The sequence below is a fragment of the Canis lupus genome, chromosome 8 (genome assembly GCF_011100685.1).
Source record: "Canis lupus familiaris isolate Mischka breed German Shepherd chromosome 8, alternate assembly UU_Cfam_GSD_1.0, whole genome shotgun sequence".
NCBI lineage: Eukaryota > Metazoa > Chordata > Mammalia > Carnivora > Canidae > Canis > Canis lupus.
In genome coordinates, this window is record NC_049229.1 from 63,083,970 (window position 1) to 63,109,823 (window position 25,854).

At 40.3% G+C, this 25,854-nt stretch overlaps 1 protein-coding gene across 11 annotated transcripts in view; it reads left to right on the forward strand.

The window, feature by feature from the left end:
- UNC79 (unc-79 homolog, NALCN channel complex subunit) overlaps positions 1 to 25,854 on the forward strand; it is a 238,947-nt gene that overhangs the window by 159,973 nt on the left and 53,120 nt on the right. For 9 of the 11 annotated variants that reach the window (XM_038545595.1, XM_038545589.1, XM_038545598.1 and 6 more), the window contains 5 exons: positions 11,445 to 11,552; positions 15,126 to 15,242; positions 17,838 to 17,921; positions 21,457 to 21,559; positions 23,602 to 23,742. In XM_038545595.1, the coding sequence (XP_038401523.1) occupies positions 11,445 to 11,552; positions 15,126 to 15,242; positions 17,838 to 17,921; positions 21,457 to 21,559; positions 23,602 to 23,742 (553 nt within the window). The remainder of the gene's footprint in view (positions 1 to 11,444; positions 11,553 to 15,125; positions 15,243 to 17,837; positions 17,922 to 21,456; positions 21,560 to 23,601; positions 23,743 to 25,854) is intronic. The other 2 variants (XM_038545591.1, XM_038545599.1) reach the window with 1 other exon arrangement.

Below are 25,854 nucleotides of genomic sequence, written 5' to 3' on the forward strand. Positions count from 1 at the left end.
CTACCAGGTCTGATTGCATCATGCACTTTCTCTCTGTTTGTATCAGACTCAGGTCACTTTTCTAATTTCCATAAGGCGCTACACATCTCCTGTTCTGAACTTTTGTCTTACCTTATGCTAGCTACTGAAACCCTTCCTCCATCCTTCATGAGCAAAGTCCCTATATGCTCTCTCATCTGACTACTCTCTTCACACCCTAGTCTAGAGGAAACCCGACTCTGCCCCCAAGGACACTGCTTCCCTCACTACCCCTGGGCTTGGGTGAGAGGTCAGCACCTTCCTTGCTTACAGCTGCCCCTTTCAGACCATTCCTACCTTGTCTCAAAAAAACCCAAAACAAACAAACAAACAAACAAACAAAACCAACTCTGAACCTCATCTTACTGACCCTTGATTTTTTTTTTTTTTTTTTTTTTGAAAATCGGGTGACAATTTGACCCCTGTCTCTTTTTTCACTCTTGTCTAAACTGTTTCTGGCTAAATTCTTATTGATTCCAATATTAGAGTAGATGACCCTTCTGATGCTCTGGTTTCTCAGTTCCTTGAATTCATCTTCTATAGTGATTTTGTTTTTATCCTACTCCCTAGCTCAGCTGTTTGTTCTCATGTTCATAACACAGACCTTGTTTTTACTAACAACTGCAGCCTTTCTACAGTGTCATTCTCATGCCTCCTGTCCTCTGAGTTCCATTTCCTCTCTCTCTGGACAACCCTGTGTTGGTCCTACTATCTTTCATGTCCCTCCCCTACTTGATGTCTTCTGTCCTCCTTACTCAGATCAATCAGTATAGCTCTCCGTCCCTGAACCCTCTCTGTCCTTCACTTTTTCAGACTCTTACTTAAACACAATCCTTGTCATATCCATCTTTCCATCTACCAACACCCGTACCTATCCAATGAGTGTGACTGGAGAAAAACACATAATATTGACTAGGTCTCATTTTAAGTTCATGGCCATAGATCTCAATGAGGCCTTAAAATACCTGTCAATCATATATTTCCCTGGGTAAAATCACGTTTCCATTCTCCCAAGTGACTATTTCATGGTGAATTGTCTTTCCAAACTCTATAGACTTTCAATTGTCTTTCCAAACTTAAATCTTCCTATTTGACGTAATCAGAAGAACTTTCCACAGCTTCCTACCACCTCATTTGCCTGCCTTCCAGCATCTGTACTTGTACACCTGGCCTTTGTGGCAGGGTCTGGTTTTACTGGTTAAAGCCAGCCTTTCCACATGTGAACAAGATTCCATTTCTCTTACCTACTCAAGAATATTGGCCTAGAAATTCTCTTTTTTCTCCCCCCACCCAAACCTTAGTTTTTTCTTCCTAAGATATTCTTTTTTCCCCCCTAAGATATTCTTTTTATTTTTTCCCCTAAGATATTCTTGACTAGGATATACGAACATAATCTTTTTTCTTTTTTTTTTTTTTAATTTATTTTTTATTGGTGTTCAATTTACAAACATACAGAATAACACCCAGTGCCCGTCACCCATTCACTCCCACCCCCCGCCCTCCTCCCCTTCTACCACCCCTAGTTCGTTTCCCAGAGTTAGCAGTCTTTACGTTCTGTCTCCCTTTCTGATATTTCCCACACATTTCTTCTCCCTTCCCTTATATTCCCTTTCACTATTATTTATATTCCCCAAATGAATGAGAACATATAATGTTTGTCCTTCTCCGACTGACTTACTTCACTCAGCATAATACCCTCCAGTTCCATCCACGCTGAAGCAAATGGTGGGTATTTGTCATTTCTAATAGCTGAGTAATATTCCATTGTATACATAAACCACATCTTCTTTATCCATTCATCTTTCGTTGGACACCGAGGCTCCTTCCACAGTTTGGCTATCGTGGCCATTGCTGCTATAAACATCGGGGTGCAGGTGTCCCGGCGTTTCATTGCATTTGTATCTTTGGGGTAAATCCCCAACAGTGCAATTGCTGGGTCGTAGGGCAGGTATATTTTTAACTGTTTGAGGAACCTCCACACAGTTTTCCAGAGTGGCTGCACCAGTTCACATTCCCACCAACAGTGTAAGAGGGTTCCCTTTTCTCCGCATCCTCTCCAACATTTGTTGTTTCCTGCCTTGTTAATTTTCCCCATTCTCACTGGTGTGAGGTGGTATCTCATTGTAGTTTTGATTTGTATTTCCCTGATGGCAAGTGATGCAGAACATTTTCTCATATGCATGTTGGCCATGTCTATGTCTTCCTCTGTGAGATTTCTCTTCATGTCTTTTGCCCATTTCATGATTGGATTGTTTGTTTCTTTGGTGTTGAGTTTAATAAGTTCTTTATAGATCTTGGAAACTAGCCCTTTATCTGATATGTCATTTGCAAATATCTTCTCCCATTCTGTAGGTTGTCTTTGAGTTTTGTTGACTGTATCCTTTGCTGTGCAAAAGCTTCTTATCTTGATGAAGTCCCAATAGTTCATTTTTGCTTTTGTTCCTTTTGCCTTCGTGGATGTATCTTGCAAGAAGTTACTATGGCCGAGTTCAAAAAGGGTGTTGCCTGTGTTCTTCTCTAGGATTTTGATGGAATCTTGTCTCACATTTAGATCTTTCATCCATTTTGAGTTTATCTTTGTGTATGGTGAAAGAGAGTGGTCTAGTTTCATTCTTCTGCATGTGGATGTCCAATTTTCCCAGCACCATTTATTGAAGAGACTGTCTTTCTTCCAATGGATAGTCTTTCCTCCTTTATCGAATATTAGTTGACCATAAAGTTCAGGGTCCACTTCTGGATTCTCTATTCTGTTCCACTGATCTATGTGTCTGTTTTTGTGCCAGTACCACACTGTCTTGATTACCACAGCTTTGTAGTACAACCTGAAATCTGGCATTGTGATGCCCCCAGATATGGTTTTCTTTTTTAAAATTCCCCTGGCTATTCGGGGTCTTTTCTGATTCCACACGAATCTTAAAATAATTTGTTCTAACTCTCTGAAGAAAGTCCATGGTATTTTGATAGGGATTTCATTAAAAGTGTAATTTGCCCTGGGTAACATTGACATTTTCACAATATTAATTCTGCCAATCCATGAGCATGGAATATTTTTCCATCTCTTTGTGTCTTCCTCAATTTCTTTCAGAAGTGTTCTATAGTTTTGAGGGTATAGATCCTTTACATCTTTGGTTAGGTTTATTCCTAGGTATCTTATGCTTTTGGGTGCAATTGTAAATGGGATTGACTCCTTAATTTCTCTTTCTTCAGTCTCATTGTTAGTGTATAGAAATGCCACTGACTTCTGGGCATTGATTTTGTATCCTGCCACGCTACCGAATTGCTGTATGAGTTCTAGCAATCTTGGGGTGGAGACTTTTGGGTTTTCTATGTAGAGTATCATGTCATTGGCGAAGAGGGAGAGTTTGACTTCTTCTTTGCCAATTTGAATGCCTTTAATGTCTTTTTGTTGTCTGATTGCTGAGGCTAGGACTTCCAGTACTATGTTGAACAGCAGTGGTGAGAGTGGACATCCCTGTCTTGTTCCTGATCTTAGGGGAAAGGCTCCTAGTGCTTCCCCATTGAGAATGATATTTGCTGTGGGCTTTCATTGATGGCTTTTAAGATGTCGAGGAATGTTCCCTCTATCCCTACACTCTGAAGAGTTTTGATCAGGAATGGATGCTGTATTTTGTCAAATGCTTTCTCTGCATCCAATGAGAGGATCATATGGTTCTTGGTTTTTCTCTTGCTGATATGATGAATCACATTGATTGTTTTACGGGTGTTGAACCAGCCTTGTGTCCCAGGGATAAATCCTACTTGGTCATGGTGAATAATTTTCTTAATGTACTGTTGGATCCTATTGGCCAGTATCTTGTTGAGAATTTTTGCATCCATGTTCATCAGGGATATTGGTCTGTAATTCTCCTTTTTGGTGGGGTCTTTGTCTGGCTTTGGAATTAAGGTGATGCTGGCTTCATAGAACGAATTTGGAAGTACTCCATCTCTTTCTATCTTTCCAAACAGCTTTAGGAGAATAGGTATGATTTCTTCTTTAAACGTTTGATAAAATTCCCCTGGGAAGCCATCTGGCCCTGGACTCTTGTGTCTTGGGAGGTTTTTGATGACTGCTTCAATTTCCTCCCTGGTTATTGGCCTGTTCAGGTTTTCTATTTCTTCCTGTTCCAGTTTTGGTAGTTTGTGGCTTTCCAGGAATGCATCCATTTCTTCTAGATTGCCTAATTTATTGGCGTATAGCTGTTCATAATATGTTTTTAAAATCGTTTGTATTTCCTTGGTGTTGGTAGTGATCTCTCCTTTCTCATTCATGATTTTATTAATTTGAGTCTTCTCTCTCTTCTTTTTAATAAGGCTGGCTAATGGTTTATCTATCTTACTTAATTCTTTCAAAGAACCAACTCCTGGTTCTGTTGATCTGTTCCACAGTTCTTCTGGTCTCGATTTCGTTGAGTTCTGCTCGAATCTTTATTAACTCCCTTCTTCTCTTGGGTGTAGGATCTATTTGCTGTTTTTTCTCTAGCTCCTTTATGTGTAAGGTTAGCTTTTGTATTTGAGTTCTTTCCAGTTTTTGAATGGATGCTTGTATTGCGATGTATTTCCCCCTTAGGACTGCTTTTGCTGCATCCCAAAGATTTTGAACGGTTGTATCTTCATTCTCATTAGTTTCCATGAATCTTTTTAATTCTTCCTTAATTTCCTGGTTGACCCTTTTATCTTTTAGCAGGATGGTCCTTAACCTCCACGTGTTTGAGGTCCTTCCAAACTTCTTGTTGTGATTTAGTTCTAATTTCAAGGCATTATGGTCTGAGAATATGCAGGGGACGATCCCAATCTTTTGGTATCGGTTCAGACCCGATTTGTGACCCAGTATGTGGTCTATTCTGGAGAAAGTTCCATGTGCGCTTGAGAAGAATGTGTATTCAGTTGAGTTTGGATGTAAAGTTCTGTAGATATCTGTGAAATCCATCTGGTCCAGTGTATCATTTAAAGCTCTCGTTTCTTTGGAGATGTTGTGCTTAGAAGACCTATCGAGTATAGAAAGAGCTAGATTGAAGTCACCAAGTATAAGTGTATTATTATCTAAGTATTTCTTCACTTTGGTTAATAATTGATTTATATATTTGGCAGCTCCCACATTCGGAGCATATATATTGAGGATTGTTAAGTCCTCTTGTTGAATAGATCCTTTAAGTATGATATAGTGTCCCTCTTCATCTCTCACTACAGTCTTTGGGGTAAATTTTAGTTTATCTGATATAAGGATGGCTACCCCTGCTTTCTTTTGAGGACCATTCGAATGGTAAATGGTTCTCCAACCTTTTATTTTCAGGCTGTAGGTGTCCTTCTGTCTAAAATGAGTCTCTTGTAGACAGCAAATAGATGGGTCCTGCTTTTTTATCCAGTCTGAAACCCTGCGCCTTTTGATGGGGTCATTAAGCCCGTTCACATTCAGAGTTACTATTGAGAGATATGAGTTTAGTGTCATCATGATATCTATTCAGTCCTCGTTTTTGTGGACTGTTCCACTGAACTTCTTCTTAAAGGGGAATTTTAAGAGTCCCCCTTAAAATTTCTTGCAGAGCTGGTTTGGAGGTCACATATTCTTTTAGTTGCTGCCTGTCTTGGAAGCTCTTTATCTCTCCTTCCATTTTGAATGAGAGCCTTGCTGGATAAAGTATTCTTGGTTGCATGTTCTTCTCATTTAGGACCCTGAATATATCCTGCCAGCCCTTTCTGGCCTGCCAGGTCTCTGTGGAGAGGTCTGCTGTTACCCTAATACTCCTCCCCATAAAAGTCAGGGATTTCTTGTCTCTTGCTGCTTTAAGGATCTTCTCCTTATCTTTGGAATTTGCAAGCTTCACAATTAAATGTCGAGGTGTTGAACGGTTTTTATTGATTTTAGGGGGGGATCTCTCTATTTCCTGGATCTGAATGCCTGTTTCCCTTCCCAGATTAGGAAAGTTTTCAGCTAGAATTTGTTCAAATACATATTCTGGCCCTCTGTCCCTTTCGGCGCCCTCGGGAACCCCAATTAAACGTAGGTTTTTCTTCCTCAGGCTGTCGTTTATTTCCCTTAATCTATCTTCATGGTCTTTTAATTGTTTGTCTCTTTTTTCCTCAGTTTCCCTCTTTGCTATCAACTTGTCTTCTATGTCACTCACTCGTTCTTCCACCTCGTTAACCCTCGTCGTTAGGACTTCTAGTTTGGATTGCATCTCATTCAATTGATTTTTAATTTCTGCCTGATTAGCTCTAAATTCTGCAGTCATGAAGTCTCTTGAGTCCTTTATACTTTTTTCTAGAGCCACCAGTAGCTGTATAATAGTGCTTCTGAATTGGCTTTCTGACATTGAATTGTAATCCAGATTTTGTAACTCTGTGGGAGAGAGGACTGTTTCTGATTCTTTCTTTTGAGGTGAGGTTTTCCTTCTAGTCATTTTGCTCAGTGCAGAGTGGCCAAAAGCAAGTTGTATTGGGAAAAAGAGAAAAAGAGAGGAGAGAAAGAAGAAAAGAAAAGAGAAAGAGAAAAAAAAGGGAAGAGAAAAAAAACGAAAGAAAAAAAAGAAGAAAAAGAGAAAGAAAAAGAAAGGAGAAAAAAAAGGGGGGGTGGGGGAAGGAAACAAATCAAAAAGCAAAACAAAACAAAAAAAAAAAAAAAAAAAAAAAGAACCACAGGGGAGTATCTTCTGATTCTGTGTTCTTTAAGTCCCTTGGCTTCTCCTGGAAGTTGTCAGTCTAGCTGGTGTTCTGGGGGAGGGGCCTGTTGTGCTGATTTTCAGGTGTTAGCAGTTGGGGGAGCTGCTGTGCCCCTGCCTGGTGCAGGGCTCAGTGGGGGTTGTTTGCCCCGTGAGGCCGCAGGAGGAACAGCCCCAGTGGCGGGGCAGCTCTGGAAACCTGGATTCAGCTCCGGAGCTCTCCGTCTGCAGGGCCTGGAGGCTCCGGGGCGGGGCCGCTGATCTGCTCAGCTCGGGGCAGGAGCGTCCTCGCTGTCCTGGGCCCTCCCGGCCTCTGCCTGTCCCGGTGGAGGCGGGATCCTGGGCTGTGTCCCGGCGCCCTGTGCTCCGGAGCCTGCGCTGGTGGATTCGCGCTCCCGGGCCGCGCAGCCCCCTCTGCGGAGCCGCCGCCCGAGCCCCTCCGAGCTGCTCCTGGAACCGCGCAGGCCCCTCTGCACGGAGCCTCTTCCTCTGCCCGAGCCCGGCCGAGCTGCTCCCGGGGCCGCGCAGCCCCCTCCGCGGAGCCGCCGCCCGAGCCCCCCGAGCTGCTCCGGGTCCCGCCGTGCGCGCTGCAGCCCTTAGGGAGCTCGGCGCACTCTCCTGGGCGCGGAGTTGCTGTTACTGTCCCGGGGAGCCCGAGGGCATCCCCGCCCTCCTGGGTCCTGCTCCAACTCCCCGCGAGCCCCTTTCCGCCCGGGAAGGTCGGTGCAGCTCCTGCGTCTCCGGGACGGGGCTCTCCTGTCCTGGGGACACTCGCCCCGGCCTCAGCCCGGCTCCTCGCGGGGCCCCTCCCCCTTGGAGGCCTTTGTTTCTTTATTTCTTCCCCCCCCCCCCCCCCCCCCCCCCCCCCCCCCCCCCGTCTTCCTACCTTGATAGAAGCGCGAACTCTTCTCACTGTTGCATTCCAGCTGGTCTCTCTTTAAATCTCAGGCCGAATTCATAGATTTTCAGGATGATTTGAAGGTTTTCTAGGTAGTTTGGTGGAGACAGGTGATTTGGAGACCCTACTCCTCCGCCACCTTGCTCCTCCCCTCATAATCTTTTTTCTTTTTTAAAAAAAGCGCCCTTGATCTGAGTTCTCCCAGTTATTATCTCATTTTGTTCCTCCCCTTTTAGCAAAACGTTTTAAAAAATTGCCTATATAATCATTATCTCTAATTTTCTCCCATTCTATTCTTTCTAAAAAGAATTCATTCCTATGAAGCTTTCCTCCCTAGTGGCTCACCCAAATGTCACTTGTCGAGGTGACCAGTGACCTCCAGTGGTCAGTTCTTAGCTCTTACCTCCCACTTTGGTTGGCTTCTTGGACACCATAATTTCTCGGTTTTCTGCTTGTTCAGTGGTCCCTACTTCTCAATCTCTTTGGCTGGTTCCTCCTTTTCTCTCTAATGAGGGAGTGTCCTACAGTCTGAGTCCTCTGACTCCACTCGCTCTTTGGGTGATCTCATCTACTTTATGATTTTACATACTGTCTGAATGCTGAGGCAACTCACTCAGTTGCCTATTGCTGGAATAATACAGTGTAACAAATAAGCATAAAATCTTAGCAACATATAATAATAAGTAATAAGTATTTATTTAATTGGACACTGTGGATTGGCTAATCTAGGCTGAGCTGGGCCAGGTGGCCAGTTTCTTCCTGGAACCTTTGAAGCCTGGGAATATCTTCTCATGGTGATGGCAGAGACACAAAAGGGCAAGTCTAAATGCACAGGCACTTTTCAAGCCTTTGGTCATGTGATGCCTACAAACATTCCATCAGCCAAAACAAAGTCAAGAGGGAACCCAAAGTCAAGAGGAAATATACCCTGCCTCTTATGAAGGAGGAACTTCTAAATCACATGGCAAAGGGCATGCATTCAGGGAGAAGTAAAGAATTGGAGCTGTATCTCTCAAGTTTTACATGGGATGTACTCATAATAAAAAATTATCTATTGGTTATCTGAAATTAAATTTTAACTGGGGATCTTCTATTTTGTCTGGTCACCTTAATTTGCCTTCAAAATATATCCAGAATCTGGTCCCCTGCTTTCACTCTGCTCTGAGCCCCCACACCTCTCACTTGGGTTAGTGGCTATAGCCTCCTAACTGGTCCCCTGCCTTTTACCCTAATTGCCTTCATACCTTCCCAACACAGCAGTTAGAGTGATCCTTTAAAACGTGAGATTATACCATTCTTCTGATTAAAACTCCCCCCATTGGCTCCGCATTTCTTTAATAGTAAAAGCTCAGGTCCTTTATATTTCTGGAGTGCTATGTGCGGTCTCGATTCCCATTAGCTCTCTGACTTCATTTTGTTTTTTTTGTTTTTTTTTTTTTTTTTTTTTTTAATTTTTATTTATTTATGATAGTCACAGAGAGAGAGAGAGAGGCAGAGACACAGGCAGAGGGAGAAGCAGGCTCCATGCACCGGGAGCCCGACGTGGGATTCGATCCCGCGTCTCCAGGATCGCGCCCTGGGCCAAAGGCAGGCGCCAAACCGCTGCGCCACCCAGGGATCCCTCTGACTTCATTTTGTACTGCTCTCACCACACTGCTTCTACCAGCTACAGTGGCCGCCTGCCATTTTCTGAGCGGTCCCCACATAATCCACCCAAGGGCCTTTACACTGGCTGCTCGTTCAGCCTGAAACTGTCTTCCCCACATGTCTGCCTGGCTCCATCTCTCACTTCTGTTGATCCTTTGATCAAACACCAGGTTCTCAGTGAGGCCTGAACCCCACCCCACCTTTCCACCCTTGTCTGGCATCTTGGAATCTCTTCTTCTCTGTTTCTTTTCTACAGAGAATTACTCTTATATGATTTTAATTTTATGTATATTATTGTCTGTCTCTCCCCACTGAAATGAAAGTTCCCAAAGGCAAGGTTTCTTGCCTAGTTTGTTCAAGTGCCTAGAAGAGTTTGGCAGATGTTTGATGAATGAATGAATGGTTGTGGCATTTTCTACACATCACTATAAAAAAATGAGTGAAAATAATTTAAGCTAAGTATATAGGTCTACTCCAGTGTTTGTTGTCTTAAACTGTATACAAATGAAAGGCTTTGTGAAATGATTTAGGATTGAACAAAAATTGTCTGGCTTGTGGAACCTTTGTATACAAGCAATTATTACCAGCTACCTTATAGTAATGACATTTCTTTAAAATTAAAGATACAGCAAAGATTTCAGTAAGCATAGCAAAACTCTAAAAGTCTCAATGATCTTTCAAAAAATTCTTGAAAGTGAGCTTTAAGCTTTCTCATTCTACAATATTGGGGGGATTATTATGCCCTAGGAGCAGCATACGAAACAGAGGCAGATGAGGGTGAAGAGAGGTGATTGTGCATGTTTTTATTTATTTAATTTTAATTTTTAATTTTTTTGGACTGTGTGTATTTTGAACTAGTGGTTTGGGGGAATACCTTAGAGAAAAGTAATAGCCTAACCACTAATATCTTAGTGACTAAGGTAATTTAAAACAGGTCATTATTTTGCATTTACTCAAGAGGTTTCAGGAAACAGTTATACTTTTTTTTTTTCATCAAGAAATTATTAACCTGGCAACCATATTTATTTATTCAGAAAGACCTCTCAAAACTGGATGTTCCAGCATCAGTGCGTGAAAACTTTCCTCTCAGGCTCTCACCTAGGATCAGTTTTATTTCCCAACAAATTTAGTGTTCATCCAAGAGAATAGCATCTGCATACTTCAGTTATATGTATGTATGAATGTATGGTGACTTGCTCTGTGACAAGAAAAAAATTGGTGATATAAAAAGAATGAGACAGAATAGTCTTGAAGCATGAGAACTTGAAGCCATTAGGAGGGGCATCCTCAAATCATAGCATGGACCATTCATGGAAGTCTGTAGGGTAACAGGCTGCTCATTCTGTTCAGTATATAGTGTTGCTTAAGATGGCAAGGAAGTTTGTAAAGAATTGAGGGGCTTTGCTATGATAAGCCATTAAACTCTTCAAAAGTTATAAAGGGTAATCTTTACCTAGAATAGCGTGCAACAGCTTGTTTCCCATTACTGATAGATTAGTAAGACAATAGTATATGCGGAAAATATTTCCTCTTAGATACATTTGTCAAATGGAAGGAGCCAGTGATATAGTCTGTTTCTTGCCTACCTAATAAAATAGAAAATCTATTTATACCAAGTTGGATACAGTCCCTGCTCTTATATTACTTATGGTTTAGCAAAGGTTCTACACAACTAAATAGACAATTACATTATAGTGTGTTAAGTTTGGGGAAGGTTAAGGACAGGGTGTTTGGGATTACATAAGAGTATCACATGACCCATTTTGGGGTGTTTTTTGGGAGAACAGGGTTCCTTGAAGACCTTTTGGAGGAGGAACTGTCTGTATAATTGAGATGTAATTAATGAGTAACAAATTACCAGAAAGAAGTGGAGTGGTGGAATGATGTTAGGTGGCATGAACTGTAAGCATCTTTAGGTAATAGATGAAAAGAAATTCAGTTCTGGAAGGGTGATGTGACCTGCTCAAGGATATGCACTGGGGGCACGATGAGCTTTAGCTTTGTAACTGTGCTTTTGTTAATCTCTGAGAGGCATATATACATATGGAAGCACCTCTCCATGGAATTTTGAAACATATATATACATTTCCATTAAAGTAATTAGTAGTACCAGAACACATAGAATGATTTGAATGGATAATTAGACAAGAAGGAAAAGATGGAAAAGGTTCTTGAACTTGCTTTTAATCAATGTTCTGAGCTTTAAATAATATTTCTGTTTGTAGATCCCTCTACTAAAGGACTTTCAACTTTGGAAATGCCACGAGAATCCTCATCTGCCCCCACATTAGAAGCAGGTGTGCCAGAAACAAGCAGCCATTCCTCAATATCAAGTAAGATTTCCTTTGGTGATCATTTCACCTGTACATTGATTTTGGAACAATATTTGCTACACCGTTTTCAATTTTCAGACACCTGGTGTTGGTGTTTTTTCTTTATACACATTGTGTTAGCGTCCTAGGTGATGCTCTGCTGTAAGATCTTAGAGATCCTGATGCAAGGGCTCAGTTTTGTCAACCTCTCACATGTTTAATATAAATCAGTACCATTACTGATTGGCCAAGAATCCTAATTTGTTAAGGGGTAATCACTGAATCTCATAATTCAATAAAATAAGAATTGTACATGACTAGCCTAAGCATAAGGCATGGAACTAGTTTAGGGACAAGTGAAAAGCATTGTTCATGACAGAAGTTTACATTGAACACCTTTGTTTAATTTGAATCACTTCCATCATTGACAGAATTTTATCTAGGTTATCATAAAATAAATGTAACAGATAGATCATGATCCCAGAGACATGATTGAATCTTAGCCCTTCTGGATCTGAAAATAAAAATGACATGAAATTCTACAGGATCTGTGGGAGGGAACTATTTTGAAACTGCCTGCTGTAGTTGGGTCCTAGACTTTGTCCTTGAGGAGTGTGAGTTCCATTGAGGTGAAGGTAAGGGTGTCCACCTGGCTCAATGGAGTCCATTGAGAGACTGTAGCATAGGAGGTTCTCAGCAGGAGTCAGAGATACAGGGCTCCTGCAAGCCCTTGTCACATGCTGGTCTACCTTGTGCTCCATTTGGACATTGCGTGAGGAGCTAGTTAATTTGTATTTGACCGTCTTTTGAAATGAAGATGATCCTAAAAACCATATAAAAGAGCTTAACTTAAATGCTGGACTGGTAGTATGGAAAAACATCGTCATCTTCATGATTCATTCATTCATGCATTCATTCATTCAGCAACTATTTATTGTCTGCTGGGTGCTTGCTGCTGGGGATTAAAAGTGAATAAATAAGAGATACCCCTTGTTCAAGGAGTTCATAGTCATAATAGTAATAATATAGCTTCCATTTATTTGACACTTACCATGTGCTGGGCACTGTGCCAAATGGTTATACACATGGTTATCTTAGTCCTGATATCAGCCCTGCATGGCAAATATTATTGACCCCATTTTATAGACTAGGAAACAAAGGTCAGAGAGGCTAGATGACTCACCTACCTAAAGTCAGATAGCTACTGAGTGATAGAGACAGGGATTGATGGCAGTTCTGTTTGATTTGCAAGTCCATGCTCTCTTTTGGTATCACACACTGCCCTGGAATAACTCAAAATCACTTATAATAGAGATTATAGAAATTCTAAGAAAATATTTTCAAGTGACTGTTACTTGCCCTTTTGGTAGCAAAGAAGGACAGGTAGTTCTGAATTTAATTATTCTTTTATCATTAAAATCTGTTTAATAATATGATAGAACACCTATTTTTGAGCCTGAATACTAGAATCATGAAAATACATTTTCTTCTCCTAATTTACATGAATCTCTCCCCCCCCCACACACACACAAGACGAAGGTAGTGAATTCTTTTTTTTTTTTAAGATTTACTTATTTATTCATGAGACACACACACAGAGAGAGAGAGAGAGAGAGAGAGAGAGAGAGAGAGGCAGAGACATAGGTGGAGGGAGAAGCAGGCTCCCCACAGGGAGCCTGATCTGGGACTCGATCCTGGATCCCAGGATCATGCCCTGAGCCGAAGGCAGAGGCTCAACCACTGAGCCACCCAGGTATCCCACGATAGTGAATTCTAATTAGAATTCCAAGTTGGGTATAATTTGAGATAGGATGACTAAGTCAGCTCAACTTCAGTGCTAGTTAAATGTGTCATGAAATAAGTGTATCCCGTGTCTCACGATCCTAGAGTCATGACTGTCTCTAGCTTTTCTGTAGTCGGCAGAATTCATCATTAGATTTCCACCTTCTTCCTCTTCTCCATTAAAAGCATGTATTGGATGGCTATTGGTGGTGTGTTCTTGGAGGCGTCATGCCAGGCACCTCACACACTGAGCTAAACACCAAGGGTTTTTACTCTCAGGGAATTCTGCTGTCTTTACACACAACTGAGAATCAGAGAAATCATGAAATCACCAGAGGTCTTAAATCCTCCTTTGAGCATGCCCATTTTTAAATTGGTTGAGTCTTCTAAAAAATTTCAGCTTTTGCATTTTACCTGAAGTTCCACGTTTCAAATGAGTCATAATATTGTAAATTTTACCAATCAACAAGATTCAAAGATTTTCTGTGTTGGTTTGCATAGTCATTTTTGTGGATTTAGTTGATGTGGACTCCAAGACACAAGAATTCCCATCACACTCCCCTCTTTGGATCAGTTTGCTAGCTGATCATTTTGTAGCTAACCATGTCGTGACTACCATGAATCAAACAGCATGCTAATTACATTAAAAATGTTATAATTGATTTCACATCTCACCAAGTTGTGGTCTTGGTACGGTGATTGTGAAACCTATGTATAACATTTAAGGCTTTCCAGGAGCCATACAGTCATCCCAGTTTCTACCATCCCCTGATAGGGCATGTACGTAAGAAGTTGAAATCATCCTCCTAAAAGAAAGAGAATAACCATAACCACATGCTCTCCAATGTCCAGGAATATGGGATCATGTAGAAAAGGCACAGCAGCGAATTCTCTGCTTTTCTTAGTGGGCTGGTAGCAGGCACTAATGGGACCACTGGTAGAGGAATAGGAGGATAGGAGGCAGGTTGCTTTTTTACTCAACAGTCTACTGGCAGAAGTGATTTTTTAAAATTCTGGTTTCTGGTTTGGAAATGCTCATAACTTGACATTTCATTGGTGGGATATTTGTCAATGCTTAATTGCAGGATAAAAATGTTACCACTACTCTCTAAAACAAAGATTTATACTAGAACACACTTGATGGACTGTGATTCAATTCACATCTTCCCAAACAGTAGGCAGAGGCTCATATGGAAATTGAAAGTGGTATTGACTTTGGAGTCAGCATGTTTTGATTCTGTGGCTACTTCATTTGCTAGTTGGTTCCCAAGTAAAATAATATCATTTGGTTCAGTTTCTCTCTCAAAAAATTGGGGTTGATATGTCATTTTACTCCAAAATATATACGTACACACACACACACACACACACACACCACACACACACACACAGACATGGGGACATTTTGGTGGGGATATAATGGAGCCTGAAACCATGGATTCACAAGCACCATTAAAAACAATTAAGCTATAAATTCAAAATAGTATTATCTGCCTTAAATTCTTTTTGGAACAACATAAAATATATCAATAAAAAGTAAATGAAAGTAATCATACTGTTGTAACTGGAGCAGATATTGACAGGATACAGATAAATACTCATAGGCACTGTTTCATTCTTTAGTAAAGGAAGAAAGGCACCCAGAACAGCAGTGTGCCTTAGTTTTTCCTTTGGATGGGAGCATACAATTTATCAAACAACTACAAATAGCCAATGAAGGTTCAGTTAAGATTCTATATGGATTTGTAGAGCCTTTGTGTGCATTGGAAATTTATTCCCCCCAGTAATCATGTCCTAATTTCCTCCATATAGCTCAGTATAGGCAGATGAAAAGGGGATCCCTGGGAGCTCTGACAATGAGCCAGTTAATGAAGCGACAGCTGGAACATCAGTCTAGCGCCCCCCATAACATCAGCAGCTGGGACACTGGTGGGTCAAGCTTTTTCTCTTGTTTTACCTCTCACATTAGCTACTGCCACTTTCTTTGTGTCCTCCCTGCTCTCGTGTGAAGGATTAGGTTTTCTCTTATGTTCTTTGGTTCAAGTAATTAAAAAAAAAAACAAAACCCTAAGGTAATGAGTAAGTCTACATAAACTTTCCAAGTGTTCTAGAGCCGTTTGTCCATTTAGGCTGGTGCAACTCTTTCTCCTCTAAGACCCAGATCTTAGATACTAGGTCATCTATCTGGGGGACGAGTGACGTGAATGCATAAAGGAGTGACTGGAACTATGATTTCACAATGCAAATTACCAAAACAAAATTGCTGGATTTATCAATATTCTCTGTTTTGTGATGTACCCCAAAATAAGGGCCTCATAATAGTATATACTTATAATAACAAATGTAGCTTATCGACACCATAGTCTACTGGTAGGTTTGGGAATATGAGTTGTGTGTTTTAGTTGGCAGGGTCACCAGGTTGCAGTCGCACACCCTCATGCTCATATGGTGGAACTGCATCTAACCTCAATTTTAAAGTAAGACTTGATTGCCATGACATGTCTATTTTAAACATGATCACTGTGCATCTTCTGAGCTTTGTTACCACGTGCTGCACACGTACTACTTTTCAAGCCAATAGTACTGCCACAGTCTTGCTCTTTTGAGTGCCTGCCATTTGTGGGTCTTCTTTTTTTCTTTTTTAATTAAATGGGTCATTTGAGTTACAAGATTACAGATGTAGAAGCACTTTGCAACATGCATGCACTATGCAAATATCACGGTTTGTTCCTGTGATATGCTCTGGGGGCCAACACTTGTTTGTATCATACTAGTTTAATCTCTTGGTTAGTACACTCTGGCTGTTGTTATATGAGATTATTATTTTAATTTTAATATCTTTCAATATGACCAGGAATGATAATATCCACAAAACCAAAATATTGACAGACATATTTTTCTAAAACCATAATATTTATACACATTTTATCTTATCTCCCCCACCCCAACCACCCAATTGTTCTTCCAAAAAAGGAGAGCTAGATATTTAAGTTCCACACAGCATACCCAATCCTACATTTGGCAGATAGTTTCAACTCTCTGGCCTTTATAAGGGTTCTTAACATTTTGAAGGTTTCGTGTTTTATCTTTCTTTGGTGATAAGGGGTAGTGAATCATGTTATGGCTGAAAGCCAACAGCAAGAGAGTCAAGGAGAAAGACAGGATAACCCACCTCAATAGCCTACTGGATCTGGATGGAGTCTTTCCATCCACACCAAAGAGGACTGACTCTATTTCTCTCTTTACTGATGAAGCTATGTGAGGAAGTGAAAATAGGAGCCTTTGGTTAGTTCTCTGGTAATTAAATGCCTCCCTTTTGTCAGGTTGACCTGGGACTCTGAAGATTATTTTACCATGCTTCTATTTTCTGTGGCAAGTAGTTCAGTCGAAGCCAACCATTTCAGATTCAGATTACCATTGCAACCTAGTTTGACTGACTTAGTAGATTTATAAGAAGGCAAATAGATCTCAATTTCCAATCCAAATCTTAATCTAAAAACAGAATCTACATGATGCCAAATAACCCATTTAACTGAATTTTTCACATTCAACCAAACTTCAGTCTCGCTCATGTCACCCTGGTTTCTCACTTAATACTTGCCATTTACATGCTGTCTGAATTTCTTTCACCCATTTTCCTGGGCTTGTTTTCCATTCTCCAAGTTGGTTCTCTAGTCACCAAGCCCTACTAGAGCTTCATCTCAATAGTCTTGTTTTCATTAGTGCCACAAAAAGTTTTCCCTAGATCTAAGACCACAGGAGGGTTGATGTAGGCATAGGTCAGTGTTAGGTGGCATGCCACTTTATACCACATGTATCGATTCAGTGACTCACTGGTCTCCAAAGGGACAAAACTAATCATGTAGACACCGCAAGAAGCAGTCTAAAACACGAGTTAGGATTGAGTCACCTCAGCATGCACCTGCTTGCTCGCTGAATACCTGCCTCTTCTCCATCCTTGTACATCTAATGGCTGCTCTTAGTCTCATCTTTCATAGGAAACAAATGTTCCAGAAGCCCTACTCCTCTGTGTCTTCCCCTGTCCCTCATCCCTGTTCCTCAGCCTTCAGTGAGATACCTGCCATTTCCTTGCTACCAGTTCCACATGTTTTCTGTATGACCTTTCTGGCCATTGCCCCAAAGATTGCTTATGTATTTACTGATTTGCATAAAACATTTATTTCATGGCTTTGACATTAACCTTTCAGTTTTTTCATTTCATATCAAGAGATAATGGTATTTGAGTTTTTTCAGTGGGGAGAATCCAGACTTTTTTTTTTCTTTTTTGGATCGTTTTAGATGCTCTCCTGCTTTTAATTGCATTTCATATACCTGAATGGCAGGTTTTTAGTGAAACCCCAGTCAACCCTACCCTAAAATCTAGGATGTTCCCTACATATATTAATAATCAGTAATAACAGTGACCCCAAAAATGGCCCCAAGAGATTATTGGTTAAATTCTTTGTATTGTGAATTGTGCTAAATTGACTGCATTGAAGACTGAAATGCTCTATTTATCCACAGAACAGATACAGCCTGGGAAACGCCAGTGCAATGTGCCAATGTGCCTAAACCCTGACCTGGAGGGACAGCCATTGAGAATGAGAGGTTAGTTGAGTCGTGAATCTCAGTCTGTGCGAGCTGAAAGACACTGTATTTGTCGATCACCCGGTCACCCGGCAGGTGCTGAAATCTCTTCTTCAGCAGCTCCATGAAGTGAATCCAACTTCTGCTCAAACACTCCCAGGGACTGGGAATGCATGACATCTCATTTTTGAACGTTATTGACAGAAAGTTCTTCTTTACAGTGACTTTCTAACTATTGGGGCCACATAAAATGAGTCTAGTCTCTCACATAATTTTTTAGACATTTGAAAATAGCCACACATTACTTATTCTTTCAATCTTCTTTAGACCACATGTCCCTAGGTCCTTTGGTATTCCTCTTATTACAGATCAGCCATCCATATTATTGGGTATCTTCTCTCAACATGGTCCAGCTTAATTGTGTTCATCCTAGAATGTTGAGATCATAGTTGAGTAACTTCTTTGAAATATGAAACCTGAAATTGCAGAAAATATACACGTGGCATTATGGTGCTGATAGGAGTAAGCTGAGAATAAATCTGTGCCAAGATCATCAGAATATGTATTTTCAAAATTCATCTCATGGCTAGTTAATAATTACTTCTATTCTTTTTTAATTCAGAAAGCAGGTTAATTTATCATTTGTAAATAACAAAAAAAAAAAAAGAAAAGAAAAGAAAAAAAAGCCGTAAAACAAAAAATGAACTATGACTGCATCTCTTAGCTACTTCCCTAAATCAAGCAGACCTATTATTTAGGACCATATCACTCTTCTTATTTTCCTTAGGAATGAGGATATCTTTATCTTCAGCTTTTGCTGACATATATTGGGCAATGAGTAGCAGTTTAACTCCTGTATCTGATAGACTCTTCTCACTTCTGGGCCTAGGAAAAGCTTTTATGAACAAAGTCAGGGTGGTCAAACAACTTTGGTGCTTATCCACGATCCAGTGACTAAGTTCGTAGCAGCAAAAATGGAATAAGGTAATGGGAACAAAAACAATCTTTTTCCCAATAAACTGAAGAAGTCCACTGATGCAGCTGAGGGACTGATGGGTGTTTACATGCCTTGAACAGACCAGCACCTTTACAATGCCTCCTATCTCTAAAATTCCCAAAGGAGCTTCAATCAAAATCTCCAGCTTTGGAGTTGGACTTTGGAAGAGGTCTCCTCTTTATTTAAGTTCCTAAGAACCTTCCATTTCTTTTATTTTTTTAAAGATCTTATTAATTTACTTAAGCACAAGTGAGAGAGAGAACACAGAGGGAGAGGGAGAAGCAGACTCCCCACTGAACAGGAAGCCCAACTTGGGGCTTGATCCCAGAACCCCGAGGTTACATACAACCCAAGCCAAAGGCAGATGCTTAACCAATTGAGCCCCCAGAACCTTCCATTTCTGTTCCTAGTTCCATACAGAGTACACTTTAGGTAGTGGTGCCATTAGAAGTGTTGCCCACAACTGGGGGACAATGGGACTGCCTTTAATCTTGCAGACTTAGTTATAATTCGGCATAACAAAAGGTAGCTGAGGTCCATGGCTTCCTTTGCATTTCCCACCTTCTTCTTCTACCTTACTCTGCTCTCAAATTATTAGCAATTTTCAGAAATCCAATGATTTAGCTAATTTTGCTATATGGGCAGCACCCAATAACTTTTATAGATGACCGCTATTAATATTGGATGACACATTTTGGGTTGTCACTTGAATAAACAGCTTCATAGTGGTATTATTGTCAAAAATACCTGTTTCTTGGCATTTGTATTGAGTAATTATTGGCTTGAAACCACCCAAATGACTTTGTTTCCATCCCTTTTCTTGACTTGAATTGTGAATTCTATTTAATAGTAATTGGTCATAGTCTTCTGAGAGACAACTCAGAGAGTTTTTTTTTTCTTTTAATTTCTTATTTCTAGGAAGACTGTAAACATATCACCATCCTATGGGCTGAATTTTTCTATCTTTAGTGTAGGCATTTTGGCATCTAAATAGACATGGTCTGTCAATGTTTGAGAAACAGAATATTAGATTTAAACTTTCTATGTTTTGGTTTCTTGAAGCAACTTCATGCTGTTTACCTTAGTGTTTAATAATCAGTCATCTCCCTTTATCTTGGCTTAGTTCTTGGCTTTTCTATTATTAATTAATTCATAGTTATGCTTGTAATAAATACTGTTGGTTCCACTCAAAGCACCATCTTGACGAAACAATTGGAGATTCTTGTTAGTGATGCGCTGGGGTACAGGTAGAAGAGAGTGTTAGAAATAGCTGATAAATATTGTAGTAAAATTTAGATACCAATTTGGGATGTTTGGAAGTGACATAAAGATATTTTTAGATATGTTCCTTTGCTGTTGGAGTCTGCAGGTCTCCTGTTTCTCATAAAAAACACTTTGTAGACTTTGATCAGGCAAGGGAGTGTACAGTCTGGCAGCATCTTGATACCTTAAAGGCTTCAATACCATTTTTTTTTCCTCCCTCACACTGAAACAGATTGCCTACTTTGCTAGGTTCCTAAAATTTTTGTTACTTCTTTTAAAAGCCAGTTCTCCAAATCATTATCTTTCTCCTATTTAAGAACAGATCATATCTCCTATTTAAGAACAGATCATTTGTTTTGTTTTTCAGCACTAAATTACCAGTTCCTTGATGAGAAACAGACTCTTTAATGACCATTGAGTTTTTCTACCTTCTTTCCCGTTTGGAAAACTCTGAGTCCCAGTTACTGCTCTGTAGAACATGGTATTATCCTGGATTGTCCCTCTGGGACTTTTCTTGGAGTATCTCATGTCTACCATTCCTGGAGAATCTATCTGGCACTGGTGATTTTTTTAATAGAGAACAGTCAGATTTACTCATCGCTAGAGCATATGCCAAGGTTCCTGCCTTTGATGTTTCTGAAGGCATCAAAACCCCGAGTTTTAAACTCTGTGATTTTGATTGGCTAAAGTCCCTGGATGGTTCCTTCAAAACACTTAATCTTTTGTTCATAAATATTTTCAGTTTGAAAAAATGAAGGCTTTTGCTTTGGGGCTTATGATATTTCTAAAGTAAAAAGTTGTTCTGATATTTCTTAGCTCAAATCCTTCCCCTTGCTTAAGTGAGTTCTGGGACCTTATTCTTCTCAAATTAGCAGCATTTTCGGGTTGATATGCATTTGTGATTTTAGAAACATAGATAGTAAGGGCAGCTTCTATGTATACCTAGCAAATTCAAGTTGTGAACTTATTTAAGGGTGCTCTTGAATAGATTCCCCCCCTTTCCACTTTTGTCTTTGTCTCCTGTTGGCACACTGAACCCTTTCTGATTTTTTCAAAGTCAAGAAGCAAAGGGAGAGAGAGGTAAGAGTCTAGCTCTTAAAATCACACAAACAGAAACAAATAGCCATCTTTCTTGAATTCATTTTACCTTTGAGGGTTTTTCACAATGCAGTTTATTTGATCATAGCACATCCCATGAGTGTGATCTTGGGAGGATTTGTAAGAGGAGGATGGGCCTTTGCCTGGCCCCCAGGAAGAGACCTTTACTCACCTGATGTCTCCTTGCTGCTTATCCAGGCGCCACGAAATCCAGCCTGCTGTCAGCACCCAGCATTGTCAGTATGTTTGTGCCAGCACCCGAGGAATTCACAGATGAGCAGCCGACGGTGATGACAGACAAGTAAGCTCACACTCTTCACCAGATTTATAGAATTTGAGTTTGTGCACCACGCTTGTAAGAAAGTATCAGAGGAGGTGTGTTATGCTTTAAGTCATAACTTGTTTGTCAAGTGGCTGTCTCCCTAAGCGTTGGTGTGCATTTGTTATAAGCTAAGCGTTGGTGTGCATTTGTTACTTTAGAAACATGGTATCATTGTACACTCAGGTTTTATTTATACCAAAGCATGCTCCCTTTTCAGTTTGGACAAATGCAAATCCTATCCACTTACTGATTATTAGAAGCTTCAGATTGGTAGGATGAGACTAAGTTTGAGATTTGATTCTTAGTCCCATCCTGCCAGCAGAATCCTTTCTCTGCACCTCAGACCGGTTATAGCACCTCGCAGTTTGGCAGCCTTTGGTATCCCCAGATTTCATACAGGATAAGGTCCAAATGCCTTTGCTTATGACAAAAGGCCCTCTAGATTTGTGGAGGTATGGCCTTACCACTCTTCACCAGGAGGTCTTGCCCCAGCCCCCTCACCTTCTCCAGAGTATGCCTGAGGTGTTCTCTGTTCTGTGGCTTCATAGGTACCCTTCTCTCTGTTCTTCCTCTGCCTGGTGAGCTCCTTTTCATGCTTCAGGACCCAGCTTAAAGCACACAGCAGAATTAGTCATATATCCTCCTAGTTTCCATAGTAGTTACTATACCATTCTGTTCTACCGCTTACCATGCATTTTAATTGTTTCATTGTTCATAAATACAGGTTCTTCAACAGATTGTGAGTTCCATAGGGACTGGGACCCTTTCTTCTGACTTTTACACTCTAAGCTCCCTATACATTGCCTGGCACACAAACGCTTATTTAATGAGTATGGTGAAGAATAAGACTTGCAGGATTTCAAGTTTGGAGAGATCCCTTTGGGCTGGGGAGACTTCCTGGTATCCCAAGCGCTGGGTAGGCTTGTGATAAAGGGAGAAGAGTATGAGGTGCAAAGGGCTGGTGCCACAGTCATTTCTAAAGAAGTGACTTGCCCACCTTGGAGGGCTACCTTGGAAAGTCCACACAGGGAGCCCCTAGCTGTGTGGGGGAGGCTCTTCTTGTCTCCTCCTTGAGTACAACCTCCCCATTTTGTGTTCTCCTCCAAGTCCCAATCTTTGTGTGTGTCCCATTCCCCCCCCCCTTTTTTTTGTTATAGATGTGAATTCTACATTTTTTAAAAAGGCCAATTTGTCAGGGATTCCATATATAGAGTTTGTATTTAGGAAGTTTCCAGACGGAAAGTTCTCAATAGTGCTCTTCGCTCCAGTCCACTCACTATTCCCAGTAGACTTTCCCTTCACTTTGTAAAGTTGTCTGAAGGGCTTTGGCTGAGATGAATTAAATTGAACCTATACTTGAAAAAAAAATAAATTGAACCTATATTTGATAATGTAAAGAGCAGTGTTGGAAGTTAGGTTCGGGTGCCATTGTGTTTTTACGTATTACACTCAGTAGGCATGGCGAGTACATAAGACTGATCCAAGTGAGTGGTAGAGAAGAGACTGTGATCCAGACTCCCCAGGCTTTCTTGTTCTCTTGGCTTAACTACCCCATCTCTCACCCACAAATAGGACATTTTTCAATCTAAGAGCGTAGGAAGGTTTCCATTTGTGTCCAGACATTTTTCATGTTTAATTTCAACAAATGAAAAAAATATCTGTTACTGACTATCCCTAGCAATAATTTTACAAGCATAAAATCCCTCAATCAGAAGCTTCAAACTGTTAGTTCAACTGGCGCTTGCTGTAAAAGGGAACAATAATTCATGTACATATAGGCCAGACACTTGTGAATTGAATGTTTTCAGTGACTTAAAGAACCTTCCTGATCTCTGTCATGTGTGCTGTTTCTGTGTTTAGGGTAAGGGTGGCATTGGAGTCAACTGTTTATTGTGAAAGTGGGACCACTGACCTCCTTTGGGGACTTTTTCAAGACTCACAAAAAATAGCTGTATATACTTTGTTATATCTTGAAACCATTGTTGACTTTCGTGTACATCATTCCTCTGTTTTCTTTGCAGATGCCATGACTGTGGGGCCATTCTTGAAGAATATGATGAGGAAACCCTTGGGCTTGCCATTGTGGTTCTCTCCACATTCATTCACTTAAGCCCAGATCTGGCAGCCCCGCTGTTGCTGGATATAATGCAATCTGTGGGAAGGTTAATATCACTTCAGTTTTGTTTGGAAAGAAGGAGCCTAATTCCATCTATATCTTGAAATAGAAACTATCAGTTCAAAAGTAAAACATTCAGTAACCTTATAGATGTTTGATAATTTGTGGGATGGATCAACCTAGACTAATTTTAAAATTGAATGGAGCAAACTTTTAAAAAAGATTTTATTTATTTGAGAGAGAGAGAAAGTAAGTGTGCATGAGCAGAGGGGAGTGGCAGAGGGAGAGGGAGAAGCAGACTCCACCCTAAACAGGGACCCAGATGCAGGGCTCAATCCCAGGACCCTGACTGAGATCATGACCCAAGCCAAAGCTAGACACTTAATGGACTAAGCCATTCAGGGCCCCTGGACCAAGCTTTTGATTGAATTTCCCAGCCGTGTTGGGTCATGAGCCACAATGTCACAGTGTCAGAATGAAGCTAGAGAAAATTACACTAAGAAAACTCCACTGTTTATTGGTGTTAGTTACTACTTGGGCTACTGTGTGGGGCATAAGTACTCAGAACTGTGCACAGTTCATAGTTAGACAGTTTACAAGGTTTAGATATTATTATTTATAAGATTTAGATAGTATTATCTCTTTATGTGTTTTAAGATGGGTTCTCTAGGCGTCCTGCAATCATGAGGCATTGTCATGGGAGGGGGAGATGGAGTATAGTTTTACACTTTTGGCTCAGAAAATAGAAGGCTGCACATATTTTGGGAACAGGGCTTCTACCTCAACTGAGGGGAGATTAAACTAAGATACTTTGAGAATCTTCACATTAGGAAGGTTCCATTTAGTGGATAGGACATTAGAAAGAGAGTGATGTATATTTCATGGGTATATGTATAACTCAAATTCAGTAACAAATTGTAGTCCTAGTGTGAACAATTTATAGGAGAGGATCAGACTGAATTCCACATGAATGTCCTGAGTTTCCAGTCTTGATTAAGAGTCGTAATAAGTAGTGTGAGTGGTAAGTGCTGTAGAAGCTAAGGATGGAAACAGTTTCTTTGGGAAGATCTCCATGGAGGAGGTAGGGGAAAAAAAAACAAAACAAAACAAAACAGAATTCTGCAAATTCCTGGCATTTGACAGAGGGAAAGATAATGAATTGTAATGGAGCTAAAAGTTGATCTTTTTTTTTTTTTTAAGAAGAAATGCTGATTTCCAATTTAGTCAAACAGGAAAGCATTAAATGGTTAGATGGTATAACTATTCCACCTATAATACCTAGAAATAGCCGGTGTGCAGTGATGAACAGTGGGTGATGAAGAGATAAGAAAAGAAGAATTATTTCATTTAAGTCCTTGATTTTAACCTAATCATAGCAATCAATCGTGGAATAAAAGTATCAGCTTGTAGAATTGAGAATTTTTATTATCAATACTTTTCAGATTTCAGATTTAGAATAGATAAAATTATTGGTTAGATCTGTACCATCTCCTTAAAAGAACTGATCTAAGTTGTAGCCGCCATATAGAGGGGTTTTATTTTGTTTTTGTCTAACATCAGTGAGAATAAATAAATGTTCAAGCATTGCCCGCTGTCAGGATGAAAAGATGTGAGCTTTGAAGATAAGTAAAGGCAAAAGGCTTTGAAGAGAAGTAAAGGCAAAACAGTAGCAGATATATTTTTACCTGCTTACATATACATATATTTAAATCCCTATCTCATTTGGCTAGACTGGTAAGAGATGGGGGTGTGAGGGGGGCATTTAAAGTAGCCATCAGTAGCCTGATCACCAAACCTACCAGGAAATGGATTCAGCAATCAAATGATTCAGGACTTTCTTGGATGCCATAATTCCAGATGAGGTCATGTGGACTTATGAACACTTAAGTTTATTTGTTAGTCCCACAGGAGCTATTTCTAGGGCATTCTAAGCATATGTAATCTCAGCATTTATCACCCAAGACTTTTGTGATTGTGTAGTTTGCTCTCTACTTAGATCCCTCTTAAAATTTACTCATCCCTTTTTGCAGATAGAGCCATCAAGATTGCATTTGCTGCACCCTTAATGACTATCTATGTCATTTGCCAATGTTTATTGATTGATTGTAGTGTCATTAACCAAAGCAACTGGGAATGGTATCTCGTGTTAGTGGTTGCT